Genomic DNA, 21,076 nt, shown 5'->3' with positions numbered 1-21,076 from the left:
GGAAACCCCTTGTCCGTGCACTTCTGCAACACGTCCGGCCGGCTCGTCGCCACTCACCTCTGCCCGGGGACAGGCGCTCCAATGCGGGGAGAACGGCGGGTGAAGGATCGCTGGTTATCCGGCTCGCTTAAACTTGTCCCGTTATAGGGGAGATTCACCGATCTTCTTAGCTATGCAGTGCGTGCGCGTGTGTTCGAAAAGTCAGTGTGCGTGTGTGTGCGTGTAGTTGGTCTTCTGGAGGGCGGGGCTAAGAGGAGTAGGATGGAGGCGCAGTGTGAGGCAGGGGTGCATTGAGGAAGCCCCCACCAGTTGAGCAGAAAAATGAATAGTTCTAGTTTCTTCCTTAAAAATGTCATTATTATTATTTGGTTTTTTTTCCCCTCTTCAATTCATTGGTTCATTTTGGCATCCAGTTCCAGGGAATGTTGTCCTTTTCTCATTAGGAAAGTTAAAAACTCTAAATTGGCAGTGGGTTGTCTGTTACAAGGAGTTTGTTGTCCCATGTTATATGTTTCATAGTGGGAATTCAACTTGATAATTGCATTTTGGGGTAAATTAGTTGCAACGGGGATGGGGGGGAAAGCCACTAAATTGGCCCCACTGACCTTAAAACTAGTGTTGTGAGAATGTGGGTCAAGTCACAATGCTTGACAAAGTACGGTACTCGTTGGTACCCTCCCCACCGCTCCCTCTCCCTTTAACCCCAATCTTTCTGGTGCCGAGCTTCAAGATTTGACTTGCTACATATTTTATGGATTTACACCCATGCAGCCTCCCTTGCCCCACTTCTTTTCGGACTAAAACCAAGGCTGTTGAGTCAGTTGAGAGTAGCACAAATAGGTTAGATTCCCACAAACCGGTGAGAAAATAATCAATACTTTGTCTTCTCGCTTTTTCAAGATTCTTGGATCATAAATCCGCTAGGCATGCCTCCCTCTGTTGAGCTGGCGTCTCTTTTTTTGAATTTATCTTTGTCTCGGATGAGCGCCAACAGCGCTGCGTCTGTCTCTCCACAGTCAACTCCCACCATTAAGATATTAGCACGTCAACAATGATGGAGTAGGCCCCCATCATCAAGTGCTTACTTTGTTTTGTAATCACTCTGGCTTTTATTTATCACTTTGCCTATTGTGTTTGAGTGTACGGCGTTGACAGACGGGACGGTCGCCACCGCCACAAGTACAACAAGATACTCATTCAATACATGCAAATGATGATTGCGTGCCAGAAAGTAATTAACTTCTGGTATTATAGCTAGATAATTAGATGCTTATGAATTTTATCTATCAAAAGTACTCGTACTACTCGGAACATGGTATTGGTATCGGTCACTACTAATAAATTGAATACTCGTATTGACATCGGTCTGTGAAAAAGTGGTATCGAAAAAAATGTATTTAATTTCTCCTTTCCCTTTTCAGGGCTGACAGGCGTCAAAATCAAGGCAATTTCTGCAAACAAATGTTTGAACCATCATAGCAAAAATGATCCCTCCTGACAGAACACTGACGAGAAACATATTTTTTAATATCATCCATCTTAAGGCAGATGTTGTTGGAAATCAATATCATCAATAATTCTTCCTCACCATCCCAGACTAATTGCACACATAGAGAAATGTGTTCTTATGTGATTGGGATTTTTACCCTGACAAAAACAAATCATCCCTGTTTTTTATTTTTATTTATTGATAGTGGCGTCATTGCAATGTTTTAACAATATTTCTATATTATTGTTAAGAACATCTACACGGGGTGATTAAATATGGTTACTTGTCAAAGTGTCTCGTCAACGTGGCTAGTGTGTGCATAAATGAGTCTGTGCGATTGAGTGAGTCATAGAAATGCAAATGAGACAGATGCAAATGACAGTTCACTGAAATAAGACAATAAAAAGCCCTTTAAGCGGCACGTACGGCCCCCGACAGACAAGACAAGAACTTGGATGAAATAATTGCATTTACCTCTTAAGTACTCTCCTTCTGTTAGGTGATGGACAGTTTTGCAGAAAAGCTAAGTAATGCCCCACACGCACTGCATTTAACCCAACTTCTTCCATTTCTCGCTTCAAGACGTCTGCAGTGCAAGTCTTCTTTATGAGCTCATAAAAAGCTTGTGATGTCTGAGCTCAGATGCAAGTTGCACTTTTTGCACTTTGGTAAAAATGTACAGTTGATTAAGTTCCACTGCAATTTGGGGGCTTAATCTTTGTCTGTCTCTCTCTCTCTCGCTCCCTCCCTCTCTCCTTACTTGTTTCTGTGAGGAATAACACCTGGCTTCTAAAGTACAGCCTGGAGGTCTGAACCTTCTTTCAGAGGATTTGACACTAAAACCAATCATTTTGTGACTTATTTCTTTTGCATTGGCAGAAATATCAATTGCATCTCTATTCTCTCCGAGAGCTTCTTTTTCTCCCGGTCTCGCGTTATAAACCACCGACTTAATGGAGAAACACTGGAGAAGGATGCTGTTCCTCCTTTCAGACTGGATTTCCTTTCCAAGTGCCTCCAAAAATTGTTAACACCGGTTAGTGTGAAAATGTAAAACACTATAATAAATAGTGAATATTTACTCAGTGCAACAATTCTACATTAAAAAATAGTAAGCGTATGAATCTGAAAGGTCAGAGCTCCTTTTAGTGGCCACATGGGGCAGTTGCAATTTTTGGGGGAGCAAAATATGTCAAAACATGATGAAAGAAAAATCATAAGTATATTACAGTAAGGAAATGAAAAGCATTGTCAACTATATTGAAGTGTTGATTATAAAGTAGGATTATTTGAAGTGTAATGCAGGCATGTGGACACTGTGTGGTGCTGCTGATGTAGGGCAAAGAACCATACCTGATAACTTGTGGAAACTGCCACCACACACACACACACACACCATAAAACCTGATGATATTGCCATATTATTATTATTATAAATATAATGATGACTTTGAATAAATTGCAAGAATAAACGCTAAAAGCCGAGTCAGCAGAATTTCAGATTGGACATTAAGGCTTAGCTGTTAACCGTGTGGATAGTGTGTGAATCCAAATGTCAAATGTTGGGTGGCTCCATAAAACTGACTCATATAAGAACGTAATTAAAACAATCGTTTTAATTCCCTCGTTGGTCGTCACAGCAACCCGTGCTACTGCGCTTGCTGGGCAGCAATGTGGGTTGGCCCCTTCAAATGATGCCTAATCCCAAAGCAGGATATTTGAAAGCAGAGGTTAAAAATAGAAATAGCTTGTATAGCCCCTTTTGTCTGTGTGTTTATGTAATCATCAGTTCTGGTAAAGCTTTCCTCTTTGTGAACTAACGCGAGATTAATCTGACGCTAATCAAGTATTTGCTTACAAATGTGATTTGAATCTTTTTCTTGAAGACATTACGCCTTATTTCACAATATTTATCGTTTCAGGTTTTTGATTGTAACATGGTTTCATCAAAAATAACCGCACCTTATCTTTTGTCTTGTTGAAATTAGCCCATTTTAAGAAAAAATATTAGGGCCAATAGCCAGTAAGCTTTTCATTACTCTGAAAATCATGTGTGCTAATCTTGCTAGCTCACGCTAATCTGTGCCTCCAACAAAACTCACTGTGCCTCCGTTTACCTATTGGCTTTCTTATATTACAAGGTTAGAAGAAATTTCATGACATTACACGAGATGATGGTCCAGCTTTAGGGAGTGTGTCCAAAAGAGAAACCGAACAATCTGGCTCTGACATGATTATTATTATTACTAGTAAAAGTAAATTTTTGTGTGGCATTGTGGTTTTTCTTCTTCAACCAAGTCAGCATTTCATTAATAGCACTGAATTGTTTTCACTTAGTTTGGAGCCAGGAGAGTGAGCAGCAGATGCCAGGCCCTTCCCTCAGCCTCTCCTAAAGCAGCTGAAGGCCTTAAGGAACTTAGCAATCCTGCTTAAAGCACACATGTCACAAGGTAAGCCCACCGCCATACAATCCCGACGTCAACATTGTTCAGAATACAAAACGGAAAAACAGGACTTTCATTTCAAGGACTTCCAACAGCAGAAAATTGTCCCATCGACTTTGCCACCCAGTTTGATGTCAGTACCGTTTATACAAAACGATGTGAAAAATAGACCAAAAAAAATTTTTTTAACATGCAGAGTGAAAGTGGGTATTGTTTTTTGACTGCTTAGAAGGTGTAAAATGTTCAGCTTGACTACCTCTTCCAAATTGCCCGCTCGACTTAGTAACCTCGTTCCGTGTCAGTACCGTTAATAAATGCCTCTTGTTTAGGGAGTTTGAAAAGGGGCTTCTATTGCCATGGTAACAGAAGAGCCAGACGAGTGGATATTAGCCCTTGCGAAGGGTCCCTGAGATGAAACAATAGCAGGAAGAGCGTGGGCTGCTTTAAGACCCTCTGCGGCCTCTGCTGCTCTGTCTCTTCATCCATGTGTGTGCGCGTATGTCTGGAATGAAGCGGGCGAGCTGAGAGGAGGGCAATGAAAACAAAAACAGGATGTCAGATCGGAGCACATTCTCCACCTTGACTGTGCGCAAGCAGACGAGATTCACTTAACAGGCCTTTATAAGCATGTCAGGAATGAACTCTGACTGACGTTGTCAACATTCGTCATGACATAAAGAGGAGTCAAGCAAAAGATGAATTTGATCACGGCAGTACAGATGTCATTATCACAAATTAGGTTTAATGAGTGCGGGATATTGTCATTAGAGATGTTTGACTTCCGGTGAGTTTTTTTTTTTTTCCTTCATTCTAACGTTTAATTTTTATTTCACGTTTAATATGTAAATAGGCCAGGTGGGGGGATAAGTGTGACGACGTCAGCTCCCAGATGAGGGGTGGTGGTGGTGGAGTAAAGTCTCATTAGCATCACCTCACCATCATCAGGGAGGCCAGCAGAGTGACTGATCTCCACCCGTGCCATCTGTTGATCTCCAGAGCAAAGAAAAAGAGCATAAGTCCACACGGAGATAGAGTTGAGCTTTCACACGCCTGAGATGGAGCCGCTGCTGATTCTTGAGGTAAGGAACCCTTTAGTGTCAGCTTACCTTTGCTAGCTTGTCTTTTCCTTTCAAAACAAAATCACAGCGTTTGTGGTTGCCGTGGTGACGGGCTTTCGGTTTCCTGTTTGTGTCTGCTTGTTGGCAAGCTTGCAATCGTGATATTACTAAAAAAATAAAAGTTTTCAAGCGAATCTATTTTGGCTCGAAAAGGCCATAATTTATGAGCGTGAAGCGTTTCAGCCTTGACACATTCGGATAATTTGACAGTTGGAATGAAAACGATGATAACTGGAAACACGGTGGCATAACTGTGTTCTGTTGTTGGATCATGTCCCAGCCCTTCAGCTTCCTTTTCTCCTATGTAAGGTTGTGCAGGTGAGGCCCAAGGCGAGGCAAAATATCTGCGGCTTGTAGGAACATACCTTATGTCAAAGTTCCCAACTTAAATAAATCACTTCTTCAATCTATAAATATGCACGTGGCGAAGTTTTGCACGATTGACTCTGCGATTGCCCCATCACTTTTAACACCTGAAGCTGCTAAAAAAAAAAATCCTCAGAACAAATTTGCATTGATTAATCAGCCAGCCTTAGTCGCTATAAACCAAATAATAAATAAATATATCGCCATGTTGACTTGGCTAGATACTTGGCTCATTTTATGTGAGCTAACTGTGGAGGAAAGTTATTGCATGTTGCTATTCATCAAGTGAACTCTCACGAATGTGTCTTGTTTACAGGTTTTTGTCTGCCTAGTGGCTTTTGTTTTGAATACACAGCGATGATTAAAGCTTTGCTCAACTCGTTCCCCGAACCAGTTGAGCGTCACTGTAATGAATTAATGAGCCACCATAAATGATGCCATTGATAGTAGGTGAGAACGCCCATGTTCCTGTTTTTCAAATGGAAAGCTTTCATTTTCTGGATGGATGCATCTTGTCTTTACTTCCTTGAGCAATCCCCGAAACACAATTGCTGCAAGTTTGCTACAATACAATAAGTCATTCCAAAGCACCCCCCCCCCCCCCCCCCCCCTATAATTTCGTACACTTGGAAAAGTGCAGAGTCATGAAATAACCCAGTTGAATTTTTTGCATTATCTGCCACGGTGGCACCCCGTTCTTGTTGTCTTTAGCCGCCGCTCTTATCCTCCTCTGTCACCATGTCACTCTTATCCATTTCCCCGACTTTTCGCCTGCTTTGCACGGTGTGCTCCACTTTCCTGTCGCCTCCCCCGTCCTTGACCGCGCGTGGCCCATTTGCAACGATGTGGATGAACGGGGCACGAGGCTGATCTGGCTGTCACATGCCGTCCGCTGGGTCACGCACAAACGTGCCGTGACCCCCTGGAGCACTCTCTCCTCCTGTCGTGAGCTAAGCTTGTTTGTCAGAGAAGGCGAGTAAGGTCTCGGCTTAAGAGGGAGGGAGCCTTGTCTTATCAGGTATGGCCTCACCGAGCAAGAACGGATGCATTCTTTTTGACACGTCAAGGTCTTGCCAGGCAGAAAGCTGCGTGGAAATTCACGATAGAAAATGGTTCTTGGGGACAGTGGTGAAAGGTTTACACAAAGTGCTGTTGAGGAAAGCTAAATCCTCAAGCAGATTCTCGTGTTTGCGGTAATCTGTGTTGATCTGGTTAGACACAAAGTCCAAGAGGCGACTGGGAAAATCACCAATAAGTTGAGAGTTAGCAACACACCACGGCGTGTCTACGGTTCTGCGCTCCCAGCTCGATGACCCTTCTGATCCGAATGCTTAACACATCTGCCTCACAGTTTTGAGGTGCGGGATTTGAAGTTTAGGTTGTGACTTCCCGTGCCTGGTCATGTCTGCTTCACAGGGCTGAGGTACTCTGGCTTCCTTACAAATCCCCAAAACATGTGTGCTATCTTAATTGAAGACTAAATTGTCCATAAATGTGGTTTGTCGATAATGCCATTAACAGGCGACCAATATTATTGATGACGTCGTGCATTATGCGTCTGCGACCTCCCGTGATTCTTTTTTTCTCCCCCAAACAAGAGTGTTATTTATATCCCTGAGCTGCTTGCATGCTTTTGCATTTCTTAAGTAATACGCCCCGTTTCAAAGTTCAATCCACACTTTTAATCTCTTGCAAAGGTTTTGACAGATTTAGATAATTTTGGGTACAATTGTAGCTGAATTATTGTTAAATTTTCAATGCCGTAGTGATTCTATTGTCACAGACTACATAACACTACACACCTGTGAAACCAGACAAGGACAGTTCATAAAAAAAATAAATAAATAAATAAAATACAGAAAAATATACATTTAAAATGTAATTATATAAAAATATTTTTGGGAATTCAATATAGGGCATATTCATCGATTCAACACAAAACAATAATAGTATTTACATTTTTCCTTTGCGCCAACTTTTTTGTTTTCTGTTCACCTGTGTTGTTAATAAGTGACATCACCACCATAAGGACAAAAGAGCAGAGATCAAGTTTCACATAAGTCCAAGCAGTTTCTACACATCAGTGTTCAGTAAACCATTCAATATAATAAGTGAACTTGTTGCCGCCGAAACCAAACAACAAAACTTTATCTGTCCAGCTGGCTGGGACGGGACAGGACGGGACGGTGGGGCAGCTGTCCATTGAAGCGGTCTGCACCTCACACAGACCCCCTTCCTTCCACAGGATGCGACGTAATACGCGCGCGTGGAAGCACCCGGGCCGTCCTTGTTCTAGCGATGTGTTTGCTCGCTGAAGCGAGCGCAAGGAAACAGTTTGCTGCTTCCTCCAGTTTGGTGGGGGGACCATCAGCGGGATGCCGTGGGGGAGAGGCGCCTCGGTGGCCCTGCTGCTGCTCTCGGCCCGAGGCATCGGGCGGGCCAAGGCCAGGTAGGATCGGACTCGGTGGTCCTAGTATTAAACTTGAAGATTTGGGAAGAAGCGAGTGAGTGGAAGCATGTTTTTAGTATCAGTCTCCAAATCCTTGTCAAGCATGCGTGAGTGGCTTGTTACATTCTTTAAAGGTTAAGGAGCTTGCAGTGGAATTCCTCCACAAGGATTAAACCTGGTCTTGCTTTCGACATGGGCACCTTTTCTTTTTTCCAGCGGATTACTTTATTCCTTGACAGAGCCAAGCCGGGGTTACTTTGTGTTATTAGTGCTATCAAGTCAACTCCATCGGCTATAAAAACAAAAACAAAAAAAACACTTTTGACATTTTGTCCATTGTTTTCTGCCCACAGCTGTAGTTTCCTGAGCAAGCCACTTCAAATCAAAATAATACTAATGATGTCACATTTTCACTAGTCGCTGTTGTTGGCAATCAAAAAGAATGTATGACAGTTTCCCAACACAATTGTTAGCTAGTTCTGCAAAAACATAAGACAGGAAGAGCTCAATACCACAAAGAAGGAAGTTTTTTTCAGTGAATATGTAGGGAGCACTTCCACAAGGGGTGAAAAGGCAGATTTTTGCCAATTTTTTTTGTAAACTAAGAATATTTGAACATTCTGTTTGAGCTTAAATCTTTGACTCTACATTCATGCAAAAGCTGCACTGCAAGTTTCAGCGGAATACATAACAATGCTGGAATTGTTTATTTGGCTTGTGTTGCGCCACACTCAGCCATGTCATACAGAAATCATGTCAAGATGAAAATATGCAATTTCAAAAGTGGAAAATTTAATACTGCTTTTCACTTGTTCAAGCGTATGTTGTGATTTTATTATTATTATATATATATTTTTTTAATTTTACACATTTGGCAGATGATTTGCTAAATGTTTGCCAATTCCTGACAGACCTGTTGCACTTGAGTAACGTGCCTTTTCACCCCACTTTTTGCCTTACAAACTCAGGTATGCATGCTGGGAACTAAGTCGTTAGGTACATCATTGTTAAGCAATGAACACCCACATGCTCGCTTTGATTCACTTAAAACAGACTCAATTGTTTTAAAGAGGCTCATTTTTTGGAAATTAATCAGTCATTAAAACACAGAGCGAAGGCTCATTATTGGACGCTAAGGTAACAAAGGCCCCAAAAATATATTCCCCAGGACTGAGCAGTAGAAAACTCCAATTACAATCTGCCTTCGTGTATTTTCATTAAAAGGTCGATTCTTTCACGATTATCTTGTGACGTCTAGCAGGGGCGTGTCACCTTAGCTAGATCAGGTGAGAACCATGCTTTCACGTTCAAGGCGTCGCCCCTCCCATGTGGCATTCAAGCCTGCTCCCACACCTCAGCTCAGCAAAGAGTCTTACCAGACCTTCCTGTTGCCATCAAGGACAGCAATTCAAACACCCCCATATGTGTTCTTTAACCGGACTCCTTAATTCCTGGATTCTTTTGGCGCCGTGAACATGGGAGGCAGGGAGGAGGTCATGGTGACCAGGGTACAAGAGCCTACCATGCAGTTTTCACGATGGAAACCGATGAGGGTCAGAATCTTAAAGACACACAAAGTACACAGCAAGAAATCCAGGTAGGAACCCTACAAAAGTCAAGTCGGAACTTTTCTTGCATCATCAAACTTGTGTTCTATGAGCATAAATAACACTTTCCTTGCATTGATTGAATTACAACTTGATTAGTTTGTCTCTTTTGAACATCGAGTTGGAAAGGGTATAAATCACTTCATGTTATTTGCTACAGCACCTTTTTTTTTTTTTCTTCTAAACAGTTAACACGTAGCAGATGAGCCAGCGTTGCTTAATCAGCAGAAAATGGCTACTTGAGCACTTTCTTCCCAAAGCAAATTACGCTTCTAAATAACTCGCACGTTAAATCTAAAAGCGCTCACATTCCGAGCTTTCCCATCTGACAAATTACAGCATTTTGTGCAGCAGATGAGGCAAATGGGTTGATTAATCAGCAGGAAATAGGCAATTTAGCACTTGCAAAAAAACGGGTGAGCAGTGAGGCGGTTAATGAGAAAAGCTCATTGTTGCTCTCGCCTGTGCTGATTCACTACTTGTGTGCTTGTTAAAAAGAAGTCAATCAATAACTTGGTGTACTTTTGATCTGACAATCTGGCCTTCATCTCACTCGCCTTTGTCTTTTGGTATTAGAGCTTGTCTTTGTTTAGATAGGCTTGTCAAGAACATTGCGGTCACGGCTGCATTATGTTGCCCGGCTCGTGATTGGCGATTTGATTTGTGCTTTTTTGGAATGTGACTGCGCCACACGGGCGTGGTGGCTCATCTGGTCACATCCTGTGTCTCTGCCTTATTTGTCTGGCATGCTTCTGGCAACTCTCAAAAGAAATTTGCATAGTGGTGTATTTTATTTATTTTTTTTAATTCCTAAAAAGTGAATTTAATATCGTTGTAAGCCACCGTGATGTGTAATTTTATGATTAACGCTTGGCTAAAGTACAGGAAAAAAAAAGACATTTTTTTTGTTTCCTGTACTTTTCCTGTACTTATTTTTTTTTTCATTTAAAATGAATGATTGAACCTGCACACAGAAATACACACATTGGGTTGTTTTTTTAAACTGGCATTTGCATAACAAAACATTTCTGTAGTGATGCCCAAAAGTGAATTATGACTCACCTTATTGCAGTTTTGCATGTGACCATGAAACCAAAAATTAAAAAAAAAATTATATATATATATATATATATATATATAAATTTATTTATATTAATTAAACAGCGTGGGAGTTACAGTTACGTCCTTACAGTGACATCTAGTGGTGGTTTTACGTCACCAAGCTACCTTTTGGCAGGAACAATAGACACCCGCCCTCCCCTTCGCCTTCTCCTCTCCATCTCTCCATCCCGCTTCTTTTGTCTCTCCATCTTCGTGCCGGTTCCTCCGTCCGTCTTCCCCACCCCACCCCCGCAGTCTTCGCCCCTCGCCTCCAGCGTCCTTTTGTTTGCATGCACGCCTGTGATTTCTTCCCGTGTGTGTATGTCTGCACCAGAGATCCCAGCCCCACCGAGATGAGCACGGAGCCCTGGGCCAGTCCGCAGGACCGAGCTGCCGCTGAGCACAGCGCACACACGCCACCGCCACCCTCGCCGCCCTCCCAGGACCAGCATCCCGACGATCACTGCCTGAAATCCTTTTGGGAAGAAGAAGTAGCGAACATCCGACTGGGAGGTGGCTTCGCGGAGCCCGATAGCATCCGCAGGGATTCCCGAGAATCGGAAGGTAAAAGTGGTCATTCAAGTAGCCTTTTGCTTTCTCACTGCTCAAATGATGCTTTTGCCCTGGCAACATATCAGGTTTCAGAGGAGAACACATTACCATGACGACACGCACTCGTGGCCAAGAGGGCTGATTTGTATTGACATCAATTTCATTGTATTCACCCAATGATCTGACTGCCCTTTAATCAGCTCCTATTGTTGTGATAATGGAGCTCCTTGTTTGCTTTAAGTCATCAATTGGGGATTTAAAAAAAGAAAAAAGTCCTCATGAAGCTTGAAGATGCCACACGCAGCATGGTCACATGACTGCCTTTGTGTAAAAGGTTTAACGGCCTCCAATACCTTACGTTAGATATCGTAACAAAGGCCCTTCACACGTGTGTTTTGAGTTATTCAAAACAGTGACTCCACACGAGCATTCTTACAGAAAGCTTGGTCAGAAGGTATTTGTGTCCTCCGACCTGCAAACAAAGCTAATGTTAGCTCATGCTGTATTGTATTAGCAGGCAAATGAAGCAATATCATCAATGGAGCGTATACTGTGATCAATATACTTGCTCAACAATTTTTTAGCTATGTTCCTCTCAGGGTCATATATGCACATACAGTACCCCTGGATGTTTTGGAAATGTTGTCCAATGTGTGTCCGTGTCAGAGGGGGAACAAGAGGAGTGGTGGCTGAACGATGCCGGTCTATCCCCCCTCATCAGCGAGGACAGCGCGGATTTGGATGGCGGGCTTCTGTCCACGCTAACGCCGGCGCAGTCCGAGGCAGTCCAGCGCAGAGTTAATACCTACACCATGTCCCTACGCAAGAGGAACAAAACGGCTCCGCGCCACGTGCGCGACATCTTCAACACACCTATCCGTCAGGTGAGCCTCACGCATGTCCTAAGGAAGCTTTTTCCACAGCACACTTTCTGTATTTCCTGATAAATACTTTCCTCCAGCAGGGATTTTCCGAGTCTCAGCATAGTGAAGAACTGACCCAGAACACGAGGGCATCAGTCTCCAAAAGCTCACGCTCAGGTGAGGCCTTGACAAAGGAAAGTTGTCAGTCAGTTGTGGGGGCGCATGCATTTATTTATATCTGTGAACGTTGCGTTCCTCGTCCAGTTCCCAGGGAGGAGTTTTTCTACACCGACGTGGCTTATTGTGAACAGGCCGCCGCCTCACTCAGTCGGGCCCAAACGTCTCCAAACAATATCCAGCAGAGGAAGGAGGACGCAACCTTACCTGTAAGCATCCGACCCTTTGGCGCTGGCTGGTATCAGCGACAATGTCTGCCTTCTCCCACACTATATATTTGGCCACATGCCAAGGTTGTATTTTCACCCAAGCATTTTTGTTCTTCCTTGTTCCTCTTCCAACCAATTGTCTCGACGCCAATCCCCACCAGCGGGTAATCTGCCCCAAGTGCCGCCTGGGAGCCACTCGAATTCAAGACCTGTCTCACGCTGACATGAAGAAAGTGCGCCAGTTGGCTCTCATCGATATGACGGCACTGTGCGACCTCATTGGGCTGGAGGTGAAGCGGCACAAGACGGGCAAGAGGAAAATGTCAGGTATGGCGTCTCACGTGCACACACACAGAAAACAGGTGGAAGATATAAATAGGTGAGAACAGATGAGAAATACTTTCCATGGTTTGTTTGTCAGGCTGCCAACATAACTAGGGCAGGACAACATAGTTCTTCAGCTTCCTGCATAGTGATTCCAACCCAATAACTATGGCGTCATTGTATATAGTATGTAAACAAGCCTTAACATAAGAATCTTAATGATAAGCTACTGTTGATAGAATTTGACTTGATGGAATTAAAACTAATGAGGACATAAACATGTCGTCTCAGAGAGCCCGTTGTTCGGCGTGCCGCTGGCCACGTTGCTGGAGAACGACCAGAAAGTCAAGATGGCGACAACCACTCCTCTCTTCCTCCAAGAGGTAAGACAGCACGTGTTGTATAATGCGTGCATGTGCGTGTGCACGCTTTGAGCTGAGCTGTTTTTAGACTCTTTGGTACTCTTTAATTTTTTTGATGTACAGGACAATACAGCTTATTATCCAAAAGAATTTGTAGGCGTTATTGTAAGGTACAATGTTAAAAAAAAATGACCATGCTGTGTAATTGCAATGGCAGGTAGGGCTGGTGTGTTATTAAAAAGGGAAGGGCACATTGGAGGAATTCTGATCCAATGATTATGGGTTGACAGGAGGCAGAGGTTAATTAAACATACTGTACGTTGCAATCAACGCTCCAAATAATTTTGGGTGAAATTAGCTTTTTGGAATTAGGGGGGGAGGGAAATAGATTTGCCTCTGGAGGACAAATTATTGTTTGTACCTTTTCTAGATGCAGAAAGCGTTTTAGAATTACATATATTTTATACAAGTGAACGTCAAAAGTGAAAATGTATTGTGTGCCGTGCCAAGTCCCAGCTAAAAATACCGTGTCTTCTTTTTTCTTGTTAATGATGCCTCACCTTTTTTGGGTTGGTTTTGTAAGACAACACCCTGAATGCAGCAGCAGTGCTGAGCAAAGGTGACTTTGTCTTCTCAGATCAAATCATTTCTACTTGCTTGTCTCTGTCAGATATTAACCTTCCTGGAGAAGAGGGGAGTGGATTCCGAGGGGATCCTGCGGGTTCCAGGATCTATGTCCAGAATCAAGGTATTCAATTAGAGTAGCAAAAGCCAAACCAAAGAAGTCTTGAGAATGTTCTCAAACTATGTTCTCTGCCCTCAGTTACTGCAACAGAACCTGGAGGCCAACTTCTATACAGGCCAGGTCAAATGGGAGGAAGTGAGTCCCAACGACGCCGCCGCGCTTCTCAAGAAATTCATCCGAGAGCTCCCCGCTCCTCTGCTCACCGCTGAGTACCTCAACACCTTTAGCGCCGTCAGAGGTCAGTAGAAGACACTTTTTATAGCTCCGTATGTTGCTCCATTTTCACATCCTCTAGAGCGGTGTGGCACTCATCCGTTTTGGTCCATTTGAATAAAACATGGATCAATATGACGATCGTCTGATTAATGGCTCACTGATGGTGAGGAAGTTGACGCGTGGTGATAAACGGCGTGAGCCAACATAGACATAAGCTAATGGCCCCTGTCACATCGCCATCCATCTTGGGACATCCTATTACGCCTCCGCAAGCACAGAGGAAATGAGTGTATGTGCATATGTGTGTGTGTGTGTGTGTGTGTGTGTGTGTGTGTGTGTGTGTGTGTGTGTGTGTGTGTGTGTGTGTGTGTGAGACACGTATGTCTTCAGACTGTCTCACCTTTGCTTTGTGCCTTTACCAGACATCACCGAGCTCAAGCAGAAACTTCACGTGCTGAACCTCCTTATTCTCTTGCTGCCAGAAGCCAACAGGAACACTCTGAAGGTACACGAGCACACACACGCACACACTTGAGTGCGTATTTATTACATGGGACAGAAAAATGAATCACATAGTGATAATTTTGGGAACAAGACGTGTTTTTTTTTTTTGCCAAGCCTTGGATTCCAGTGGTTGCCTGGAAACCGCTCTTGAAGCTTACATAACAGCTAATTGTGTGGTTGCACTTGAGTTTAACACCAAAATCACAAACGAAAACGAAGCAAGGAAGCTTTTAGTAGTGAAAGTGGGCGGAGCACACACACACACACACACACACACACACACACTGGCAATGCCGGTTCCATCTTTTATCATGCAAATAGACGGACAGGCATGTGGTAAACTCTCACCCTGAACCAAACACGCACTTGTATAGCCAAATCTGTGAAGCAACGAAATGGAGATTACCATCAGAGGATCAAAGAGGAGCATGTGATGCACCTGCAGAACATGAGCAGCTTCCCTCACCCTTCCACATTTTATTGTTTTGCCGTCCCAACTGTCACTTTGCAGTATTTTTGACTCATCTCAATCATGAGTTGAAACATTGCTCCTATCGGATGAAAATTGATTTTGTATTATTAAACAATTTGAGATGCATATTTTTTTGTCCGCTTGGGGTCGCCATACTCCCTGAAGCAATGTAGCCATGGCATGTGGACTCAATCCCAGTACATACAACAAAGTCTATCAAAGACATACTTGCTCTATTTTGGCAGGTAATAACACCTTATTGGATGAGCTTGAACAGAATTTGCGACTTGATAAAATCCTGCTTAAATCATGGTCAAAGTCTGCTTTATTGTCAATTTCTTCACATGCCAAGACACACACAGAGATCGAAATTACGTTCCCACTATCCCACGGTGACAAGACATAGTTCACAATGTACATACAAGTAAACACAAGAAAATAAAACAAGAAGGCACAAACAATGAATAAAAAAGAGTGATGAATAAATAATAAATAAGCAAATAACACAACAAATAAGTACAGGACGCTACGCAGAAGGGGGAAGAGAGTTCGGGATCCTAACAGCCTGGAGAGTGAAGCTGTTGGTGAGTCTGGCGGTGCGGGAGCGCAGGCTCCTGTACCTCTTCCCAGAGGGCAGAAGATCAAACAAAGAGTGAGCGGGGTGACTCACATCACTCACAATCGTGGTCGCCTTGCGGGCGAGATGGGAGGCGGTCCACGTGCACCTGAACAATTTATTGATGATGCTTCATTTGTGCCTTTCTTCGTGTTTCACTCAAGGCCCTGTTGGAGTTTCTCAGCAAGGTGGTGTCCCAAGAGAAGAGGAACAGGATGAACCTGTGGGCCGTGGCAACTATCATGGCTCCCAACCTGTTCCTCCACAAGGCCGTGCCCAGCAGGCTGACCGAGGGGGCCGAGAAAGGGCTAGTGGAGAAGGCCGCTGATGTCATGAGACTGCTCATCTATTACCAGGACCTGCTTTGGACGGTGCGCGGCGCCCACTGCCCATTCTTACCAAGAATATTCCGTCGATGTGTATTCTGAGCTTTGATGTCTTCGCTCCCCACAGATTCCAATTTTTGTCATGAACCAAGTGCGCAAGCTGAATGAGAATAACAGCCGGCGCTACCACTTCAAGAACCTGCTGAGGAAGAGCCATCCTGAAAGCAAGGAAAAACCTGAGAAAAATACCTCAGAGGTGAGCTTTCACAAATACACTGAACAGTGTTCGCAAATTGCGGATTCGCCTATTGGCACATTTATTTATTCATTCCTTCCTTCATTCATTCATTCCAATGTGAGCCTACAATCCAAATTGAAACAGCAGATCTGGTCTAAGTCTTTTTTTAAAAAATGCAGTCCTGCTCTCTGCAGGCATGCCGTACGGTGACGATATACGTTGGGGATCAGATAAGCGGCCACATGGACTTCCAGATCAACAAGGATTCGCGAGCGTCCGACCTGCTGACCCAGTTTTACCAGCAGTTCATTCTCGGACCTGAAACTGGGAAGGGCCAACGCCGAAGGTATGTTGCAAGTCCTCGGCTTGAAAAACAAAACAAAAAATCTCAAAGGACTTTAGATTCATACAGAGAACAATGGTCATGATTGGAACAGTGGAAAATGTCAATAAATGTCAATAAACCTGAGGGATGTAGTTCACCAAAAAGACCATTCAGAGCTTTAAAGGTATAACAGAAACACATGTTGTTTTCTTTACAGGAATGGCTCCGTGTCCTACTCGGAGTACACCATGTACGAAGTGGGAGGGAACATCGGTAAGGGTTTGATGCCATCCGTCCTCTGCACCATTTGCACGACTTTCTGCCCACTGAGTTGATTGCGCTGGCGGGCTCTTATGTAACCCAGCGTGCACTCATCAAAACACACAAATTCTAACGCTGCACACACTCATGCACTCACAGGAGAGCGTTGATACTCACTCGCCTGTGCCTCAGTTACACGTGATCTCAAAATGGCCGAAAGCTAGGAAAACTGTAATTTGCCAACTTCGCCACTAGGCGGCACAATGACACTCTTAATGAAGGAATTGCTTTCATCCATTCTGTATTGGAATGCAGTAATGTGGATGTGATTTTGGTCTGCTTCCTTTAGGTGAGCACCGCCTGGACCCCGACACACACCTACTGGATTTGTACAACTGCAACTCCGGAGGTGAGTGGGTCCTCAAGATAAACCGGCACATCAATAAAAGCTTGTGAAAGGATGAATTCAAGAAGACAGAAGGAAGAGTCAGAGGTCATTTCATGGTGAGAGCAACACGGCAGAAGCATCCAGATGGAGGACAGATGAACACTCACTCTGCCTTGAGCAAAATGGTCCAAAAAAAAAATTACCCTCTCCACCTCCATGCTTCTGCACCTCTCCTTCTCTTTTGGACATGACTCATTATTTCCTGCTGAAGGACCTGCTGTTCCATTGACAGCAGTGAGAGAGAGCGAAAGAGGATCCCTGGGCAGTTTTGGTACGTCATCGTTTCTCTCCAGCAGTCATCGCCAGTCGAGAGCGAGCGGATGGCCCCGCAGATCACCTCTGGCTATACAATCCCTCCCCCCTTCTGCCACCACCTCCCCCGCCCCGCCCCGCCCCATCGGCAGTCTGACACACAAGCTTTTATGTGTGCACTTTATTGCAAGAAAGTTGAAGTTCATCCCTGCTCATACTCATACAATGGTTCAGTGCCTTGCTCAAAGGGAGGAGAACAAGCAAATTGTCCTGACCGCCCATGTTTTTCACTGCATCAGAGCTACAATTTTCTTTTATCCAATCCTGTGTAAAAAAAAAAAAAAAAAGTATTTTAGAGGTCGCCAACATGACCCGTCAAAATTCACAAAGTGGGCTAAAAAAATGCCCAAAGATGGGTAAAAATATCCCTGAGGCTATTCCGCTAATGGACATGAAATTGGGTAGACATGCCTAACAAGCGTAATTCATTCACCCTGTTGAGATTTTTTTTCAATTTGGCCCCTGAAGCCAGTTTGTTCCATCACGAAGAGACCCACAAAAAGTCTCAAGATCCCATGTCTGAAAAAATATGGAAAAAGTCAACCATTTTGGTTTCAAGCAACCATTTTAGGATCACCATGAGTTCTTCGGCAACAAGAGTTTATTTTATTTTTATTGCTGCCTAATTTAAACCACCAGACTGCCGAGTGAGACTAAATCAAAAGAAGTTTGACTCGCTAAAACACCAAACTCTTGGGTCAGTTTCTCAGGGCCACAAACGTCTTAATATGTCAGTGAGTGTGTGATGAAGGTCTTGCCCTGAAGACATACACACTACGGAGTCCTCCATCTGGTGCCCTTACAGATCAAACGCTTCTGTAGGCTATACGCTGCTGGCACCCTGCAAAAACTGACCAGAAGTGCATTTTAACCGCTTGGACGTGTTGAATGATTTCTGTGGCAGAAAATGGACATCAATGAAATCGATTGGCTACATGCTCCCTCCCTTTTGACAGTCCAGAACATTTCTCCTTCTAGCCTGCCTCTTACTCCAGTGTGCCCTTTAAAAAAAAGACTGTGATGGATATCTTATCAGAGCCGCCCTGTGGTCTCGTGGGCTTTGCAAAGAACATCAATGGACTTCCTAACCTGTGTATTGAAAGGACATTTTTGAAGTCAAACGGTGTCACCTCCTCAAGGACACATGGTGAAGCTGGTCTTCATTTTTTTTTTTTTTTAACTGGAGGAGGCGGGTTACTATGGGATGTTTATTTATATGAATGTGAAGGCATTGTCGGGTGCGTGTTTGTGATGCTAGCCATTCATTTACTTCACTTTTCCATGTAAATAGTTGTCACGCTCTTACTACATTTTGCACCCAGGTGTGTGTGCGTGTGTGTGTGTCGCCGCCATGTTGATGTGGCGCCGCCATTTTGTGTCTTTTGCGTACACACAGGCGACATCCATCATCGCCCGGCTCGCCATCTCGCTGTCATCTGGACCGTAATGTGGCGTATTGGCTGCCGGGCGCATGCATCACAGGCGTCGCATCTCTCCGATAAAGGGGAAGGCTAATAAATGGCTGTTATAAATTCAGGACTCAATGACAGCAGTGTGCATGTGTGTCTGTGCGCGCGTGCATGTGTGTGATGAGCTTCATCACATGGACACAGTTGAGCGAGCGCGTACAAAAGCGAGCTGATGGAGCGGCCTTCTGCTAGCAATCAAGGGAAGTAGGTCACCTCTGAGGCGGCGTCCCACAGGGTCCCATGCCAGGTCATCTTACGTCACGCCACGCCCTCTGCTTGACGCTGCGTCTATTTGTACGCCACGCCCGTGTGTGCATGCAGGGGGTTTTCGGTTTACGACGCTACCTGCATACGAGGTTAGGAACGGTGCGTGCTGAAGTACGCCATTTTTAATTTGATGGTTTTATATTTACGTCTAATATAAAATAATTGATTTGGTCAGTGTTAAATCACATTTACTGTCATGACTTAACCATGATTGTCAGGGTAGGTTAGTGAAAGAAAAATTCAACATTTCCGTTAAGGTGAGGTTTCCCAGTCCAATAACGTTTCATGTTTGTCCCTAGTCATTTACTCTAATTGGAATTTTACAAATTGAGTTACATTGCAGCCATAAGAATGCAACATCGACATAAATCGAGAACCCCTTTAGGATGTGTGTGTGTGCGCCATTTTAAAAACCTTCCGAATGTATATTTATGAACCTGTGTGTTTTAAATACAAAAAAATGGAATTAGGTTCTTTTTTTCTAGTCAATAAATGTGAATCTGATGTTACGGTCGTATGATGTATTTTTCAATATGGCTTAATAGCAATGCACACAGAGAGATGGAATCAGCACAGAAGAGGATTCATCAAGCGTATCTGCACGTCACACAGTTGCACGCGAAGTGTGGCGCCTTTCTAATCAATACACAGATTAATTGTGTGTGCGTGCGCGCGTGTGTGTGCGTGTGTGTGAGCGCGTGCACGCACTTGTTTCTTGATGAATCACTGATGCGGCTCATGGACAAACTACATTTTCTCCTCAATGCCTCATCAACTTTGATTATTGAAGCTCTCGCCATGTCCAAAAGGCCTTGTGACGCAACCACATGGATGAATCACACCGAAGCTAGGCCAAATTGCGTTTCAAAAAAAAAAAAAATGCGATGACTAAGCCAGATGACAAAAACATATTACATCATTATGGTCTGAATCGATTGATAATAATTTTGCTAGAGTGAAATCAAGTTTGGTGCAAGCACAGGACTGCTTGTGACCAGAAGAATACCTACCATCCCTAAATTGAAACATAATGGTTGCATAAGCAGTAGTGGAGATATGACTCAATGACTGACGCTCCATTTAACTGTAGTAGCTGCTTTTGATTCATCCTCATCCATTCATTTTATTTGTGATTATTATTAGTCAAGCAGCACCCTTCACCATGCAGCCATGCTTGCAGCTCAACCCCCCCCCATATCTAAATGACTGTAATCTGGGGATGAATGGCAATCAGCAGCCTTGTACGAGCCGCTGGCACTCGGCCTGACCATCTTCCCCTATCGCCCCTTCAACCTTCCATCCACAATCAACCCACTGGCGCCTATTCACAAGTAGCCATGACACGCACACGTGCAGCAGGAAGCACTCGTCTCCATCTTTTATCAGTTGTGTGATGATGAAATGTTCATTGTTAAATAATCATGTCATTGTGGGATCTCCTAAAAATTGACAATTTTGGAGGTATAATAGGGATTTTATATGTTTACATTTTATACATACTATACATGGTCATTAATAAAATTTAAAAAGCCTGGTCTTTTTTTCAATGCCATGGTCATTTTTTGAAACTTTACTATACATGTTCATTTTTTAAAGCCTTACTACACATGGTCATTTGTCAAAGCCTTACTATACATGGTCATTTTTTAAAGCCTTCTTCTTGTTTCAAGCATCCTTACAGACAAATAAAAAGAGTTTATCAGTAACGCCACATGACTCTTCCCTTTCTCCTTCCCTTCCCTTCCCTCCCTCCTATCCTTCTCCACTATCTCTTTCTCTCCCTGTCTCCCTCCTCCCTCACCTCACTGGGGGGCGT

General features: G+C 43.7%; 2 protein-coding genes and 1 long non-coding RNA gene across 9 annotated transcripts in view; 1 reads left to right on the top strand and 2 right to left on the bottom strand.

Moving 5' to 3' along the window:
* Positions 1-2,056, bottom strand: part of ppp1r16b (protein phosphatase 1, regulatory subunit 16B) — a 36,119-nt gene extending 34,063 nt beyond the window's left edge. The window contains exon 1 of one of the 2 annotated variants that reach the window (XM_088388893.1): positions 1,964-2,056. The gene's annotated coding sequence lies outside the window, so the exon portion shown is untranslated. Of the gene's footprint in view, positions 1-57; positions 225-1,963 lie in introns of those variants that run through there. The other variant, XM_088388890.1, reaches the window with a different exon arrangement.
* A 1,987-nt stretch (positions 2,057-4,043) lies between these two features.
* Positions 4,044-5,070, bottom strand: LOC148390993 (uncharacterized). Its single transcript, XR_015861188.1, has 3 exons — positions 5,040-5,070; positions 4,870-4,923; positions 4,044-4,454 (listed from the first exon to the last, which is right to left on the bottom strand). It is a non-coding gene; the product is annotated as an uncharacterized LOC148390993 (long non-coding RNA).
* arhgap40 (Rho GTPase activating protein 40) lies at positions 4,796-19,769 on the top strand. Of its 6 annotated transcripts, none has more exons than XM_088388889.1 (16): positions 4,796-5,012; positions 10,909-11,138; positions 11,793-12,010; positions 12,088-12,166; positions 12,254-12,375; positions 12,537-12,702; positions 12,991-13,082; positions 13,732-13,809; positions 13,885-14,044; positions 14,445-14,527; positions 15,779-15,985; positions 16,068-16,196; positions 16,373-16,524; positions 16,721-16,776; positions 17,114-17,173; positions 18,921-19,769. In XM_088388889.1, exons 2-16 carry the CDS (start codon positions 10,928-10,930, stop codon positions 19,037-19,039), a joined length of 1,932 nt encoding a protein of 643 aa, XP_088245015.1. In that variant the 5' UTR covers positions 4,796-5,012; positions 10,909-10,927; the 3' UTR covers positions 19,040-19,769. The 6 variants fall into 6 exon arrangements, with proteins under 6 accessions (XP_088245015.1, XP_088245012.1, XP_088245010.1 ...); XM_088388886.1 differs by lacking the exon at positions 4,796-5,012 and adding an exon at positions 7,645-7,866; XM_088388884.1 differs by lacking the exon at positions 4,796-5,012 and adding an exon at positions 9,153-9,463.
* Positions 19,770-21,076: the final 1,307 nt, after the last annotated feature.

The sequence above is a fragment of the Syngnathus floridae genome, chromosome 11 (genome assembly GCF_059516105.1).
Source record: "Syngnathus floridae isolate MCC-2025c chromosome 11, RoL_Sflo_1.0, whole genome shotgun sequence".
Taxonomy (NCBI): Eukaryota; Metazoa; Chordata; class Actinopteri; order Syngnathiformes; family Syngnathidae; genus Syngnathus; species Syngnathus floridae.
The sequence above is the reverse complement of the archived record's forward strand: the minus strand, read 5'-3'. Positions and strand labels throughout refer to the sequence as shown.

Bases quoted from the DNA above. Each gene is read 5' to 3' on its own strand.
- arhgap40 (XM_088388884.1), top strand. From the start codon at position 9,342: ATGGGAGGCAGGGAGGAGGTCATGGTGACCAGGGTACAAGAGCCTACC. The intron at 9,464-10,908 runs GTAGGAACCCTA...TGTCTGCACCAG, and splicing joins GTACACAGCAAGAAATCCAG to AGATCCCAGCCCCACCGAGA. The intron at 11,139-11,792 runs GTAAAAGTGGTC...TGTCCGTGTCAG, and splicing joins GGATTCCCGAGAATCGGAAG to AGGGGGAACAAGAGGAGTGG.